The 18071-nt window shown below is 29.6% G+C and overlaps 1 protein-coding gene across 1 annotated transcript in view; it reads left to right on the top strand.

The window, feature by feature from the left end:
• LOC148225949 (kin of IRRE-like protein 1) overlaps positions 1 to 18071 on the top strand; it is a 152843-nt gene that overhangs the window by 76893 nt on the left and 57879 nt on the right. The window contains exons 4-7 of the mRNA XM_088203691.1: positions 3034 to 3242; positions 8355 to 8468; positions 14329 to 14532; positions 15146 to 15291. Coding sequence (XP_088059817.1) covers positions 3034 to 3242; positions 8355 to 8468; positions 14329 to 14532; positions 15146 to 15291 — 673 coding nt within the window. The remainder of the gene's footprint in view (positions 1 to 3033; positions 3243 to 8354; positions 8469 to 14328; positions 14533 to 15145; positions 15292 to 18071) is intronic.

Genomic DNA, 18071 nt, shown 5'->3' with positions numbered 1-18071 from the left:
CGTCAAAGTATTTATGAATATTTCGTGTTTCAAGCAATGAGAAACGTTTAATTAATCTTCCTCGCATTCAAGTACTTCTATAAATACTTTTTATGCTGATCCTTTATATTATTTACAAGTACTAATTAAAATCAATAAGACGACTGTGTTCACAAACCTATTTGTCCCATTTATTTCCTTACTTTAATTTATTCATTACATTGTTGAAAAAAAATCGGGCGGCAAATCCTTCTTGTTTAGAAACAATAAGTCTAGGAAAAATATCATCTGTGACAAAATATTTTGATTGCCCTCTTCTGTATGCCTTCTAAATTTTTATACCAAGGGCTAGTTTATTTCAATAAAATACATTTCTATATTACTTATCATTTTTTGTCAGTTACGATTATCATAAAGAACCTTATGGGAATGGAGTGCGTACAAAATTGTTAATCTGTTTGTTCAAAATGCGATATATTATTTTATTAAAACAGATTTATTATTGTGATATTTGTGTGATTAAGATGTGGTTTATTTATATATTTTTATTTTTTATTTTTGCACATTTAATATTTATTTAAGATACTTATTTTTAAAAGATGTATTTCTTGTATATTTATTCATTTTTACTTATGATACACAAATACAAATATAGGTGTGTATTGAATTAGTTCTAAGTGACAACACATTATAAATTATTAACATTTCAATGTAACGTCTTTATTCTTGTGTTTTATATATGATAAACGAAAAAACATGATTAAGTGTAACCGCGACTTTATATCGTGCATTACTAGAGCCAATTTTATTTTATAATTGAAAACCTACAAGAAAATCGTTTCGCATATTAGCCGAAAGTCGTGTTATCATTAAAAAATATTACAGCTCTCGCGTTAGAACATAATAAAAAATCAAATTAGAGAGCGTTTTCTCAAAAGAAAAATTAATCGCCGTTCGCGGCCGGCTAATTGAAGGCGGCCTTAAATCACGGGGTTGCCAGCGCAATAAAAATATATATATAGTTTATACATATAAAAAGCACGCCGCCCACGTTTGACACGTCAGCGCTGGGAATATTCAATTTTTGTGCATGCCAAAACGCAATCATGAACCGAAAAATTGTATAATTCGACACGGGCGTGCTATGGCCGACGCGTTATGGCCAACGCCGTGACCCGGCCGCAGAAATTTGTTGCCATTACCAAAAATTCATTTGCCTTTTTATTACTTGGTACGTGAGCGAAGCGTAATAGCTGTTTCGTAGTGGGACGCACGACGAAAAATCGTTCTGTGTTGCCCCTTTAGAACGTGTTCACGTCAACGCAGAGTAATAATTAGATGCAGATGAATATATACCTTTTATGTAAAAGCCAAAGTATTCAACTACAACTTAATAGTGACGTCACGAATAGTAGGTAAAAGAAAAGGCGCTTAAACCCCATATTTCAGTCTGTTGTACTTTGCAGATTTAGATCTGTAAATTTTATCTATGAGTCACCGCTTATCTTGTCGTCTCAATTTTTTATTTAAATGGCTGCCTCAATCTCATATACATTGTTAGTATTGTTTATTTTATTTTACTATAATATTATACAATATACATATCAATGATTCGAACCATTTTATATTACGATCCCTGAAATAATGGCTTAAATTTTTACCAAATATCAGTGTTTTGTTAACTATGTATTATTGCTATATATCATATTGATACATAATACTTAATAAAACATATAATTAAAATAAACAGTAATATACTTTATCAAATTAAATTTATTACTGCTGCAGCTAACAAAAACCATTTAACAAAAGGAATGTGATTTAATATGCAATGTTTGATATGTAAAAATATGTTTACATTGCAAATGAACATCCGGTATAATGTTTGAAATACTTATTCGCAGGAACTCTGTTTAAAAAGCACGACCAGTGTTTATTTTTATTACCAGGGAAAATTTCGGTATGTTGTCATAAAAATATTGCTGCTTTTTGATTGCCTAATATTACTATATAAGACTGTTTTTTATTAAATACCACTTTAAAGGATGTATCTGATTTATTAATAATAAATTAATATAGAGCCACCCACGCAATATGAATATATTTTAGACATATAGAAAGTTGCAGTATTAAATTTTATATTAGAATTTTTTTATATATAATATTTTAAAAAAATACTTAGCCTTCATTATGTTCTTATTATGATTTGCCAAAAATAAATCTGTTTTTATTACTAAAGTATTTATTAATATTTATTTTTAATAATGAAAAAATTAAATTTAGATATGAATAAGGGTTTTAAATATTTTATAGTTGAATAAAAAAAATCTAAATAAGGAAATCGAAATCAATGAGCTTGACAAAATGCGCTGTCAACCACAAACTACGCGTCCATAGGAAAGATTTACAATACATTTTTGATATATGTACGTATGTATATAAAAAATGATTCTTTATTATTCTTGTACACACTTGTAATACATATGTATCATGTGTAATAATACACATTATTATCAGCCCTTTAGCTTGGGTGCCCTTCGCTCTTAATTCTGATATATTAGAAGTGTGTTGATTGCCCATCCATGGATGAAAATAATATATATTGCAACATCATCATCCCTCCTCCTATTCACCACCACCACCACACGTACATGTATAATATAAAAGAGTAAAAATATAAATTTTACGAGGGTCCCTTTTGAGGGCGGATTACGCGTGTGTAACTTGTGTAACGAATTTCGTACATAAATTACGTTCAAGTTGAGTGTGCGAGATGCGTGGTGACTTTCTAATACCGAAATAATGCCGGATAAATAGCGTGACAAAAAGGTACGGGATTTTTTTAACAAGTTTAATACGTGATTATGTTTTTCTGAGCTTTAAGGTATTAAATAAATGCGAAATTCTCTTTTTAAATCATTGATTTGCATTTTGAAATAAATTATGTTGCAGGTGCATTTGTTTTTTAAAAATATTAAATTTTTTGTGTATACTCAATGCTAAGCGACAGTAAAAAAAATATTATAATAAACTAGAGGTGTTGGTTTGTTTCAGCTTTGACGTCCGAGGAGTTGGCATGTCGGAGGGCAAGCACTGGTCAGCACCGGGGGTTTTTGGCCCCAGAGCTAAATTTAGACCCTTTCCTCCACCCGCTGCTCTTTTGCTATTGGACGTGAAGCGACATGACGAAGGGGTCTACCGATGCAGAGTGGACTATCGGAATACACAGACCGTCAGCTTCCGTTACAACCTAACAGTGATTGGTGAGTGTTGACTTTCATATAACATCTGTACAATTTTCCCATTGATACATTCTTGTAGTTGACATTTGATAGATCAATGTACAATGTCAGGTGCGAAATCCATTGGTGAGTCAACTATTTCGGACGGTCATAACTAATGTCAAATAGAGAATTCTCATAGCATTTTTTAATAATATAAAACTAAATTTGTACAAATATTTTTCAAAGGTTTACAACCACTGCCCTCTTTATAACGCTGCATAAATAAAGGCGGGCTAATGCCTAATATATATACTTCTTAGACGGTTTTAATAGGGGTCCATAAATGACAAAAATTGCAAATAAATTTTTAGCACTCGAAACCGCGTTATTTTTTTTAAGTAATAAAAGAAGACACTCAGATAAAAAAAACTATTCTGAAGGTGTTTGTGCTAAATGTTTAAAAAATATGCATACTTTCTCGGAAGATCGAAGGTGTTTAAATGACCAACAATATTTTGCGATTTTCTATTACTCTAACCGGCCGGCGGTTTTATCTTTACTTTGGTGATCTAAAAACCCGCTCTAATATAAAAAAAATACGCATGAGAATCGGCAGAATGCAAAACAATTTAGGGCTTTTTATATTTTTCGAAAAAAATATACTTTGTACCCAAATTTATTGGTGGATGAAATTATTTTAAATTCACATGAATATTTTAGTTTTTAATAAAATTCATATTAATATACATTATTATCAGACTCAGAGAGTTTTATTTCTGAAAACAACTTATTTCATATTTCTGAAAATTGTATATTATTGTATTTTCTGCTATACTGCGAAAAACAATTCTTATTTGCAACCAATCACAATTTTCTCTTTGTAAATTATTATTTTTTTCTTAGAACCACTTTTTTAAATGTTCATTAAAATCTCTAGTTTGAATGAAGTGTTCATATCCTTGATGTTTTTCAACAGAATTTTTATTGTGTATTGTTTATTAAATTTAAATTGAAATTGCATATAATGAGGTAATCTGATAATTTACAATAATTCATAATTAAAATTACACTGACTCATTGAATCCGATGTTACTTTCAACAAGTAAGATATTACTTAATTTTTTTTTAATCAACGTTTTTAATATTATTTAGTACCAGTTTATCTATGCTATTTGTAGTTACTAGGAAAATATCATGACTAATTGTCGAACGGATTTCCAATTAGTTCCAGCTGACTCGTGCGGTGTGACCCGACTGAGAGGAATCGTGTCATTGTTAAATTGATCCGGAACCACCATATAAATTCAACACCGCCAAATCACCAATAACCCGCTCCGGCCCTGCACGACCGATATTCGCAAAATACACGTGCGAATTCCGACTGTTTTGTCGGTTGATTAAAATCTAGGGTCGACCGGTTAGAGTAGACAAATTTCACCGGCGCTCCCTCCAATGTTTTATTTCTAATTGTGTACTGCGGATTAAACTAACTAGGAACTTTCTGGAATATAATAAGAGAAATATATTAAAGTGGAATTACAAATTTATTATAAATATTTAATATATACGTGTTCTTACCTATCTAACTTTGACGGTTAGTTTTGACTCGCTTTTTGTCGAATGTTTTTTTAGTTATTACTATAATATTATTTAAGCAACTTGAGTTGGAAATTTTTTTTGAAAACAAACCTTGGAGTTGCCAAAGAAGGTCGAATTGTCACTGAAATTAATTCTAATCCAGAGATGCTAATTTATACAATACTTAATTCTTATTTATGAGTATTTTAAAATGCGAAAAAAATCTGGAAGGTTTGGAAATATTGGAAATCGGTACGGCACGCATATAGGGATGATATCAAAGTGAATAGGTATGAGTGACTTTTGCATTATATAGAAACTAGATTCTGTATAATAATGAAAATATTCCAATTTCTAGGATTATTAATAAGACTTTGCATTACATTGAAACAGTATATATTGATTTTTTTGATGAAACAATGATAGAATAGTTAAATATGAATTTCTCAAACAAAAGCAATACTGAGAACAGTTGGATCGATTACATCATTAAAAACAAAAAGACATATTACAGTGAATATATATATAGCAAGTTTTTATACTTGATGCAAAGTTTTTGATCATCCTACATCTTTGCGGCATTATTAAGATGAATTCTTTATAATTATGTTAGTAAAATAAATATCGTCTTAACAGAACGTTTTGCTTCAAAGTCTAAAAGCCTTTATAGACGGGAAATTTAAGCTTGCCTAAACGATAGAGGAAAGTCGCATCTATCGAAAAATAATACATATATTATATTATATAATGCTATTATTTAAATTATGTATAAAAAGTTTTTTACGTTCTTTTAAGTCTTCACCTGAATTTTAGTGGTGTTTATGTTTTCACAAGATAATGCGCTAATAAATATTGGGCATAATTTTTACATTTGCATATATATGCGAAATTTCCGTAGTCTCTGAATATCGAAGAGAACTCGGCTTTAGCATTTTTCATTTATTTTAGAGTCTAGATGAACTCTTGTATGTTCAAGCTGGAGAACTAAAGTGAATGTTAATAATCAAGTTTTGTCGGATGCGAGCTCCGAATGGAAGTGGCGTTTTAGACGCTGCATGTGTGCTTTTATAAACTTAGTCAGCTTGTGGAAGGTTTTGAGGTAGCCTACTTGTCGCTGCGACGCTCAATTGCCACGATTTAAAGAAGTAATTGGATTTATTATTATTTGTGTTTTCCTGCTGGAATATTTTGTATTGTATGGCCGTTAAAATTTAAACTGGTGCATTACAATTTGCTGTAAATTTATTTTTTTCTAATAAATTTTAAATGCAAAAATGTGTTAATCAATTATTGCCAATTGTGTTTTCTCACAGTTTACTAATTTGTTTATTCCTGATTATTTATATATTATAAAAAATGTATTTTTTAAATATAAAACATATTTTTTATAATAAGAAATTCCTCAGTTGACTTTCTTTTGATTTTAATACCATACATAAGTGGAACGCGTTTCAAGAATCACGCATACAACATTTCATGCGAGGTTTTGTAAAATAGTTCTAGACGTGCGGTTACCGTAATCCGACGGCAAGCAAGCTTGAAATATGTCTGGAATGGAGCTTAGAGATGCTGCAAAGACACACGGATTATAATTAAACCAGCCTCACATCAACTGCTGATAGTCGTCAAGTCTATATTAATAATTATGGACGCATCAAAAGCGAATTGGGATTATAAAACGAGACCTATGACCACACAAGTAGTTTGTGAATATTGCTTAAAAAATAATATCATAATAAATTTAAATTATAATTAACGTAATTAATTTGCGATTTATTTAATAATTATAATTTTTTTGTTGGCGTGAGCCCAGTGCGTTACAATGGGCTAAGTACAGTCAATACCTTGAAATAAGTACTATTTCATAATCACACAAATAAGGAATAAAAAATTTTCCTCATCCTTTATATATATATTTGCCGTTTCTCATATAGATTATTTAAATTAAAGTTATATTATAAAACATTTAAGAAATGAGATTTTTATAACAATGGATTTATTTATTGTTTAATCGTAGGTAGAAGACCATTTCTGTAAATAGTGCATATTTTCATAAATAAAATTGTAGTACACTCAGTAAAAAAAAATTGGCCACCTCATATGAAGCAACCTAATATGTTTTGATATATTAAAAAGAGATTGTCCGTGACGAACTTTATTTATTCAGATGAAAAATGTTGAACAAATATTGTGTCACAAGAGGAGTGATTAATTATATGGTATTTTGTATGTGCTAAGGGGGCGGTAAAAGTTGATAAAAAAGTTTGACGTTTAATAATGTGTTTTGATATTAATTTGCGTTAATGATCGTTGTTAAAGTTTTATGAAACATAAATTTATCAAATTTTACTGTATTAAAAGAACAAAAAAGTTTTTTAATTATTATACATAATCTAATCGCCATAGCCGTATTTTTTCTTGATACTATCATTTTTCTAGTAATCTTACATCAAAACGTAATTAAAGTATTGATATACAATCTTTGAGTCATTAAAAGACAAAAGTAGTAATCTATTTTCATTGAACTTATTTAAAAAAATACCAAAAACTTTAAATTTAATTTGCAACTAATTTTTGTTTATAATTTCGATTACTTGGGTGAATCAATTTTTATTTTTGTGTTGATGGGTAACTTATAAAATGTATAATTTTTTATTTATGTATTTTTAAATTATTTATTTGACTTTAATCACCACAAAAAATATATTATAAAATATACAGGAATATTCTAGTGCTTTATTTAACTTTATTTTTATTAATATGGAGTAAACTGAGAACAGATTTATAAGATACCTTAATAAAATAAAATTAAATACTTCCCTTTTTTTATTTTGCACAGAGTTTTAATATACGAATCTTAAAAGTCAACTAAATATTTAAAAAAAATAGAAGAATCAGATTTCTTTCAATTAGATAGTATTAATTGGTTCTTATCTACCTTCTTACAGTTTATCTATTTATGTTTAATTCATATATAGTAGATAAGAATATACCACTAACATTATTTTAAATTTTAATTTTTAAAAAAGTAATCATACCTTGTTCTATTTTATAATTTAGACGTCCTTCTCTCAAGTCTTTGAAAGGATTCAAGAGTGTCCTTTCGCATATAATGATGCTCGCAATTTTAATGGTTTGTTTGCTGGCGCACTGACGAATCACTTGCATCTTCAAACAATAATGGAACTCGTAGAGGACTTTTTGCTTTTGTCGACGCGTAAGCTCTTCAAGAAAGTCATTAAATTTTTATCGCAATATCAATAATCCAGACTCTTATCTACAGGCCACAGAACAGTTCAATCACTAAGCTGCAATAAACAAATTTTATCGGATAAAAAGAACAAAAAATATTTGAAACATTCATTAACCGATCGGTCACACTATGACGGGCTCGTATGATTTTAAATGAAAACGCGAAAAATAATTTTCGCGCTATTAAGCTTGACTACTGATCTAAATATACAATATATTTTTATAGAATAATTACTAATATGTTTAATATTTTTTTTTTATTTTGAAACATATTTAAAAATTGTATCTTCCAAAAAAGTATAACCTAATTTTTTTTTTCAGTACCTCCTGCTCAACCAGTGGTCATCGATCGGCTGTCAGGGATACTCAACGGAACTCAGCTAGGGCCCAAGGAAGAAGGCGACGACCTACTTCTCACCTGCACCGTTCGCGGTGGTAAGTCTCCTACTTCCCTCACCCGTTAATTAAGTCGTATCATTTGCATTCTCGTCGTCGCTCAGCTTCTAAACGAGATTACCTCAATTCCATTTGTGCGAAACGCACACACATGCAAACTTGCACGGCGATCCTTCCACCGAAATAGACTAGTGCTCGAAATGCTATAGCAAAGCTATAGAAGAAATTGTTTTATTTTAGTTTATGCCTATGCATATGCGTAACGGCAACGCTAATGGCCTGCAGACTGTAACGGAGTGTTGCTATGAAGGAAGCTTGTGGTTTTCTTACGAATCATTGTCTGAGTATTTTATACACTAGACTTATTACTGTTTAGTGTAATAAATTAAAGTCTTTATTACCCACATTTACTGCCTTAATATATCGAACGTTTAAAAAACTTTTAATATGATTTTCAAAACTGCTTATTTTTATTGAACCGTTGCTTTAACAAAGCATCTATTTTCTATCTCTGGTTTGAAGAATACCTTTACTTTTTATAACATAACATTTTTTAAGGACATGAATAAATTTGTACAAGTGGTTTTGTATTGTCACTCATTGCAAACATCTAGTCACTCTCTGATTTTTTCCGTGAGTCACTTTTTAATAAATAGTGGGATCGTAAAAACAGGTTCAACTCTGGATAATAGACGTCGAACTGAATCAGGGGATGCAAAGAGAGAAGCGGTATTTATTGGTCTGAAATTATGCTAACCTTCTCTTGGTCGAAGTTCATACAAACATAGTGGTATCAAGTTGAAGGGTTCAGTTGTTTTAAATGTATGTCACAAGGGAAAGTGATGCTTGATTGTCTTCGTATTCATAATTATATTTATGATCCCTTTGGAAAAATACTTTTTGGGATAACCTGCCAATTTTGATGACTTAATAACGTAAAATTGGCTCAAAATCTTTTTTGATCTTTGATGTTTAAGACCTGTCTTTATACTATATCACTTGTAAGAAACTGCATTGTTTGTAACTTGCTTTTCCACCAATGTTTATGGCTTAATAGCGTAATATTTGGATTCTCACGCTCGTGCGTAAATTTGGTTTTATAGATAAAGTTTCTTGCTATCTTTGCTTAGTTTATAGACTCAGGTGGTCTAATTGATGAACCTCACAACGCTTTTAATGTTATTTAAGAGTATCGCAATAATGTTTATTTTTGAAATATTTATCTCTTGAATACCTAAATATTTCTAATCATAGATAGTCTAACTAAATTTGAGTTTTAAATGTTTATGTAAATTTTATAGAATAAAAAAGATGTAAGTGTGCGATTTAGTTTTAATTATTGACTTACGTTTTTAAATAAATTAGTATGTTGTACTTGTGTGTTTTAAAAATCTCAAATTTTTTTGCGTACTTTTAATTCTGTGAGGTAATAAAAATCAATAATATTTCATTTTTATAACAATCAAAAACATATTTTTTTCATATTTATTAGCTTGAAAAAATAAAACATAAATCACGTTTGATTTAAAAAAACATTTAAATTATTACTTATTTTAATTGAATCGTCTAGCTCTGCTTTTGATTATCTTATCTTTAGTTGGTAACCGAAAAACACAACAACATTGCACTATTATCCAATAAAAAAGCTTTTTTTAAACAACATATTTTTTTCAAATAATTTCGTGTATGAAATACCTGTTTTTGTTTTCACTTCGCCAGCCATCCCTATTATAAAAAAGGACACGGTAATTTATCTATTACATAAAACAAAATTACTAGTAACTGCTAGGTACCGTTAGAGATGCCTGAGATAAGGCAAATGTCCTTTTATGTTGACACATCGAGCCTATACAAAAATATCGAACATTTTTAAAATAATTCTTAAAAATTTGTGACGTATCGGCGGGTGTGATTTTTCTCACAGGTAGTGTTAGCCAATATTTCCGCTTTCTTAAACTAAAAATTATAATATTATTCTACTTTGATATCTTACTTCTATTTGAAGCAATATGGGCGTCTTGTTTTTCGTAGTTCTTTGCCATAAATATATGGTTTTAAACAACTACGGTAAGGATTTTAAAAAAAAAAAATTCATTATCACCGGTATTTCTTTTTGTAATACTGATAGTGCCGATGGTCAAATTTTACCTGAATACCGGTATTACCGGTATTGTAGGTCGCAATTTTCACAGCTCTTGCGCTGATACTAAGCAGTTTTTAATAAATTAAATTTATATGCAAATTTTATTTACAACACTCCAGCTTTGGTCCAACAAAACAGCAATTTACGCAGAGCTACGACGCAAAGACGATCCAAATATTAATTGTTCAGTTTTATCTCATTTAGCCGTACGCAATCTCACTTGAAAAAATATTTTTCCTCCCTAACCCAATCCAAGCGGCGTCTGACGCGACTTTATCCCCAGTGTTGTCGCTCTTTTCCGACTGGTCAGCTGATTCAGGATTTCCACTTAATTAGCTGTTTCACCAAAATGTTCTCACTAGGAGTGTCAGATGTCCGTTTGTTCCAGTTTGACCCTACACGTGCGGCACAAACGTACAATAAATCAATTTGCGTCGAGGGTGTACCGAAATGCGAAAAGTGGCCGAAGGTCGTACATAATTTTTGCGGTGTGTTTGCGGTTATGAAATATTGCGCGGATGCCGGCGGATGACACGTACGAGGCACACAGGAGATGAGAAGTTCCAGTTCGTTTTTCCGGGCCGCCATTTTCAATTTCCCGATTGTTTCCCCCGTGTAATGAATTACTTTATATTTACGACTGCCTACCGCCGCAGCTGAACGAGAGAATATGTTGCGTTCACTAAATATTCAAATTAACTAGGTCGATCTGGTAGCTATGATATTTGTATAGCAATATTCGGAGACGTAGGAATAATCAGGTAAATCAAATATGTATAATTTATAAATAAATCTACGTTTTAAAATTCATAAAATATTTTAAATAAAATAAATAAATTTATTTGCTCTTTTTTTTCACCTACGTCTTTGATAGTAGATATACAAAATGTTTAATATTTTTTCGGTGCTGAATAAAAAAAACACGTACTAATTTATTTATTCAGAATATATTGAAATGAGTAAGAGGGTTAATTAATTTTTTAATGTTACTTCTAGATTATTTCTTGCTATAGCTCATGTCAACATTACGACTTTATTGATTATGTCTCGACCCCGCTTAGCAATTTGATTAATTGTTTCCCGATTGTGTGTTGCTAAGCACATAATACACATTATTCCCTACGAAAGATCCCTAAGGAATTGTACACATTTACCCTCGTGATATCGATTAGACCTTCTTATAGTATTCCAAGGAAAATTATGAGGCATGATAGTATTTCAATCGCAGCCATTAATAATATTATATTTACTAGAATTGTTTACTGTAAAAATAAACTAGCTAAAATTACCAACAATATATTTAGCACATTAGCAATAAAATATATACTATAATAAAAATAACACAAGAAATGTATAATGTTTGGCTATATATCAAAGGAGCACTAAGAAATGTTTATGTAATCAAACAGGTCTAAAATATACTACAATTTTTGTAACATCAATATCATAACAGCTTAAAATATGTACACATATGATACATACGTAACTTAATTTAGCTGAATTCTTGAATATAAGTTCCTTATAAAAATGATTACGTAACGTTCTGATTAATATTCTTTGAACGTCATAAAGAAAGTACTATATACGATGATTCGGGGTGGAACCAGAATATTTTTTACTGTCTAATTTGAATAAAAAATGTTAGGCTATGTGTAATGATTGATTTAAAATTAGTAAAAATTGTGACGCCGTCATTATATGAAATGTGTAACCATGGTTGCTTGAAAATATGTATTTCGCATTTACCTTTTTTTATGCAAAAAATTATAATCTCTTATTGGATACCTTTTAATGAATGTCTATTAAAATACACAGTCGTTTTTCTACGTTTACGAGTCAAAAAAATCGTTTCTTATAAATGTACACAGGTAAATCAATTACTTTTTTTGACTTGTCGGGTTTGAGACGCTCGTTATTTTTAATTAACTGCTATGTATATAATTGACTCGAAAATTATTACAGATTTATCTTAATTATTATTATGATGCAATAATTTATTCAGCTTAATAGCCAATTTTTACATTAAACAAATTTTAACTAAACATATATATAATATACAACATAAACATAAAATAAAAATAAAAAAGACTTATTATTATAATTTATTTCTTAATGCACGAGTGTGTTTTTTTATTCCATTTAAGAAACCCGTTATATTTTTATTTTTGCGGATTGTCCTAGGAATATTATTTTACACATTAACACCTCCGTACATAATTCCCCTAGCCGTACTCATTTTATTATACCGAACTATCCTTCAATTTTTCTATTTCTAGTATTAAATTTATGTACAACTTTATTTCTTATTAAATACTTATTAAAATACTTTAGTAATATTAGGTTACACCATAACACATTACAAACACGTATAACACATTAATCAAAAAATCATTATATACACGTGAAATTCATTAATCGAATTATATTATATGTAATTATCGTTATATATACGTGTAGCACATAACTCAATAATCATGCCATTGTGTTTCTAAAAAAACTATAGAATCATACAGTCGTATTATTCACGGAGCATCCCAACTCCCTCTCGCTGTTCTATAACATTTATCCATCAGAAACAAAGCGCCACAGACTATTTTTGCAAGACTTTTACAACTAATTTAGCCGTAACGATTACGAATAGTCCTTCAACGTTGTTTAATTTGTTTACTACTCAAAAAATGTAGTACATGTTCTTATCGTTAATTAAAGGTGACTACTTTAGCTTGACTAGATTAGACTGTTGAAATCAAAAAATGATTCTCCTGTTTTTTTTTTAAATACCGTTCTTTCTTTGTAAGTTTGGTTGAACTCTCGTTATTTCAAGTTAATAACGTAGCGCTAATTTAGTCAAAGCGCTTAAAAAAGTTATTAAATATGGTAGTGATCTGGCTAATATACCCTTAAAAATATAATCAAAGCTCAAGTTCAAGTAATGACAGTGATTCGGGGTGGAACTAGACTCTTTGTTTTGGTCTAATATAGATCTTGTCAGATTTTTTGACGTGTTAGATAGTCTGCAGTGTAAAATTAGACTTTTTGTTTTTGCCTAATAAATAATATTATACTCATTAGCGATTGATTCACAATTGGTTGGTTTTATAAAATGTGTTCCCGTGAATTTTTAGAGATTTTGCCTTAAGTACGCAATGCTTTAAACTGGTTCATTAACGTTGCTCTATTTTAATAAGTTGTATTATTTGTTTACTACTCACAAAACAAATAGGTGCATATTTCTTCTATAAATTGAGGATAATTACTTTAGTTCAACTAGACCAAACAGTCAAAGAGAGTGTCTGCTTTTCTCAGTTTTCCAAGAGTCGTTTTGATCAATTTGATGTAGCTATGTTTAGTACAAGTTTAGCTTAACGTTATTTCAAGTCAAGAACAAGGTGTTTATTTAGTGAAAGTTCATTTTAAGGATTGATTCAATACACCTGTGATCTGGCTTATATACCTTTGAGTTCAAGTTAATTTTAGCCATACTAATGATTCAGGGAAAAACCAGACTCTTTGTTTTGCTCCAATATATTTAATATTAGACATTAGGCGTAATAATAAATTCGAAATTGTTACAATAATTACAAGTAAAAAGTATGTAATGACGTATATCGAAATAATACTGTATTGATATAAAATAAAACTTATGCGATAGATTAATATGCAAATGAGTATACCAGGGAATGGATGATGTTTCAATGCCTTTTCAGAATATTTATGAAAATATTTACTATTTCAAAATATGTTTTTGACCACCAGGTCGTCCCCCGCCCACAGTACGATGGCTCGTGAATGGAATATTGGTCGACGTGGAATACGAACACAACACGGGCGACGTTATTGAAAACCGTCTGTCGTGGCCAGCAATTGGAAGACAAGACTTTGGGTCCGTCTTTACGTGCCAAGCCATCAATAGTCCCCTGGTGGAGCCGAGAGAAGCGTCGTTTGTCCTGGACATGAACCGTGAGTATGCAGTTATTTAAGAACATTGAATAAAGCTTACTTTAAATTTAAACTCTCTATTTATTACATTCAAGATATGATTAGGTCATTTACTTAAATATTAATTAAAACTAGGGTTAAGAAAATGATTTTTTTTGCTAGAATAATGTTACACAAAAGCTATTTATATATTGGTAAATTAATGTTTTAAATTCTTAGGTTAAACTTTATATGGTAAGTTAAAGTCATATTAGATAAAAATTATATAGTGTTGTAGCATTTTTATTGAAGCATGTGTTCAAGGGAATAAGTAAGCAATATGTCATCAATCATCAGACATTGATTTTACTGATTTTAATAAATAATTAACCCATTTGTAACGGTTTATTAATGTTATAATAAAAAAAGATTAAACAGCTGCTTAGAATATCATAAAGATTTCACGTATACTGTACATGTCATACCCATGACATCCTTACACAAAATCCCACCATTTGCCACCCCATCATTCAGGTCCCGTCGTTATTTCCGGACCATCGGACGTTTATCTTCTCCATCGGCCAAAATTAGCCTGTGCCCAGATAAGATCATTAACGGCGTGGTAATAATCTCTATATCTCTTATGGTTTCGCAGTGAAGCCGATGAATGTGGAGATAGCCAAAGGTTCAGCGCCCCTGACCGCAGACAGGCGGTACACGGTGACCTGCACTTCAGTTGGCTCCAGGCCCAGCGCGCTCATCACCTGGTACAAGGGCAAGAGGCAGCTCAAAAGGGCCAAGGTAAATATTATATATGTATGTACTATCTGCACGGTGTATAGTAATTGCCCATTACGTACGTGTCACTTAGCGATAATGAGCGATAAGCGGTGGAGGCTATCAAAACGGTAGGTTATGTTTCAGTTTATGAGAACGTTAACCCTTTGCGTGGGGGTGTTTTATTTATGTTTATTCGGATCACATTGGTTGTTGAATAAATAATCTTGAAGATTGTGAATGCTTTTTATGTTGCTATGAATGTTTTAGACTCTTTTTCGAAATGGGTTGTACTTGCATTTATTTTTATTTATACAATAATTAATTTATGTATACTTATCGTAACATAAAATTAAAGATCCAGTTTAACTAGAGATTTAAGTGACTGCTTTATCTAAATTAGATTAGTAAAAATCGGGCGCTTTTTTCTTTTGCGTAGCTCCGCTTGGTGCGAGTTGTTTATTCCAAGTCAGAAGCGAAGTTGTAATTCTGTATGATGTGGTAAAAATAAGTGATTCAGTTTTGATTTTTATCTCCTTGAAAATTAGTGGGAAGTCCAACATCTCTTCCAGTCCTCAATCCTTACTGACCAATGGCATTGATTTGGGGTAGAACCAGACTCTTTGTTATTGTCTAATACATATTTTGTTCCGCATAACTGTGCAAAGTCTTACATAATATGTATTATCTGAGGCTTTACTATCTTGCTTTTGTTTATATAAAATCCACGGTTCCTGTGCATTATTTGTTATGTCGACCAAAAACTTTTTTGAAAGAACACTTTTAGAAATATTCGTAACAAAAAATAATTTAATTTAACAAAATCAAACGCAATCTAACTTAAGAGTAACAAATTAAAGCTAGCCTCCCATTATATTAAAAATTAGGCTTAGACGAATACCTTTACTTTCATATATTCAATAGGTTCTGTGGTTTATACTTTAAATATGTTTTCAAGCGTGGTTGCAAATATATTGTTTGCAAAAAATATATTATAAAATAAAAATACATTTACAAAATAATATAGGCGTATCTCAAAATATTATATTATCAATATTTTTTTAATATTAACCCTTTAAATAAATATTTAATAATTTGTTAGTGTACACGAGGAATTTAGTTAATTTTGCGTATTTTGTCATCATTATTTCTGTTCATATTAATTTATAACTATTTTATATTGCATAAAATTAGTAATTTGCTTCAGTTTATTTCACTACTTTTTTTTTAAGGTATGTTTCAAAAATTTATTTTTAAATTTCGTTAATTTAATATGCATATTTTTATATATGATTAGACTTTTGTGAGTTTATTTAATATCAATTCAGATGCTCTTAATATTTTTATAGAAATAATATGAAATATTTTCTAGTCATTTATTTCGTATTATTTTATATTGAATTTTTGGTAAATTTTGGAAAAAATCAGTAATATGCTTTAATTTATTTCACTACTTTTTTAAATAGTATGTTTCAATAATTTATATTAAAATTTCGTTAATATAATTTACATATTTTTTCTCGGTAACCTCGGACAACTTCCGAGAGATTTTAGAGCGGGCAGAACCGAACTCGACCGAAGTGACCCTGAAGTAACCCACTATATTCTCCATCCTTGGCCAACCTTGGCCAACTTCCAGAGAGTGTAGTGCAGGCATTTGATTTTTGTGGATTTATTTTATAATAATTAAGAGGTCTTTAATATATTTATACAATTTATATAAAATATTTTTAGTCATTTATTTCGTATTCTTTAATTTATTAGTATTATTTTTTATTAAAAAAATATTTACATAAATCAAATTAAAAAAATATTATATAAATATAATCTATTTTATTTAATATTTCTTTAGTTAGGATACCTCAAAACAGTGAGTAGGGTACCTCAATGAGTTTTTGTAATAAAAAATTTACTATTTTGGAAATGTCAGGTTTATTTATGATATGTTTTAAGAGCACAAAAATCGGAAAATAGTAATCACGCCAAGTATGTCACAAATATATTAAAACACTCGCTCTTTCCGCCGCGCCGCCCGACGTAATGCATTTTTAATCCAATTTTGGAGTAAAAATGGCCACACGCAAATTCATATCAAATATATTTTTACTCTCTTTTTTTAATAAGTAACGCAAAAAAATCCTAAATCTATATTTTTATCTTGTTTTTTATTCGGTTTGTATAAGATAATTAAAAAAATATATATTATCGATTATCTTATACACTATAATACGATAGAACTAGAGCTAAAGAAAATTTTAGACTAATAATTAATATCGTTTATTTAGTTATAACATAAGATATAAATAATCGCATTCTTAAACAATATTACTATCCTAATTAACTAACATATATGGGCATTAAAATAAGCCTAATTAAAAAATAATCGAAGGTAGCTATTAATTTTGTATACATATATTTTTAACCATTAATTAAAGATTTTATATATTTTTTATAAACTCCTTACATTATTATAATAATTTAGGTTTTACAATATCATAGAGATTGTTCATTGAGACTAAAATGCTATTCGTTTTAATCTTATATTTTAATCCAAAGTAGAAGTTAACATTAGCTAAAAATTGATCTGCAAAATACTGGTATTGCGATTTTTTATTATATTTTAAAATAAATATACTTTTCATATAACCCTGCTTTTAACATATACAATATGCGAGAAAACATATCTTATACGAGTACAATTAGCATTACTAACAGAACTATAGTATAAACTCACCTAACTTTACTTTATTAAATACTATATAATTTTGTATACAGTATTTAATTAAGTAAAGTTAATAACTTTA

Source organism: Plectrocnemia conspersa, unplaced genomic scaffold, assembly GCF_051122295.1.
Source record: "Plectrocnemia conspersa isolate PC_06_02 unplaced genomic scaffold, ASM5112229v1 ptg000014l, whole genome shotgun sequence".
Classification (NCBI taxonomy): domain Eukaryota; kingdom Metazoa; phylum Arthropoda; class Insecta; order Trichoptera; family Polycentropodidae; genus Plectrocnemia; species Plectrocnemia conspersa.
This window is presented reverse-complemented; position numbering and strand designations above follow the sequence as displayed.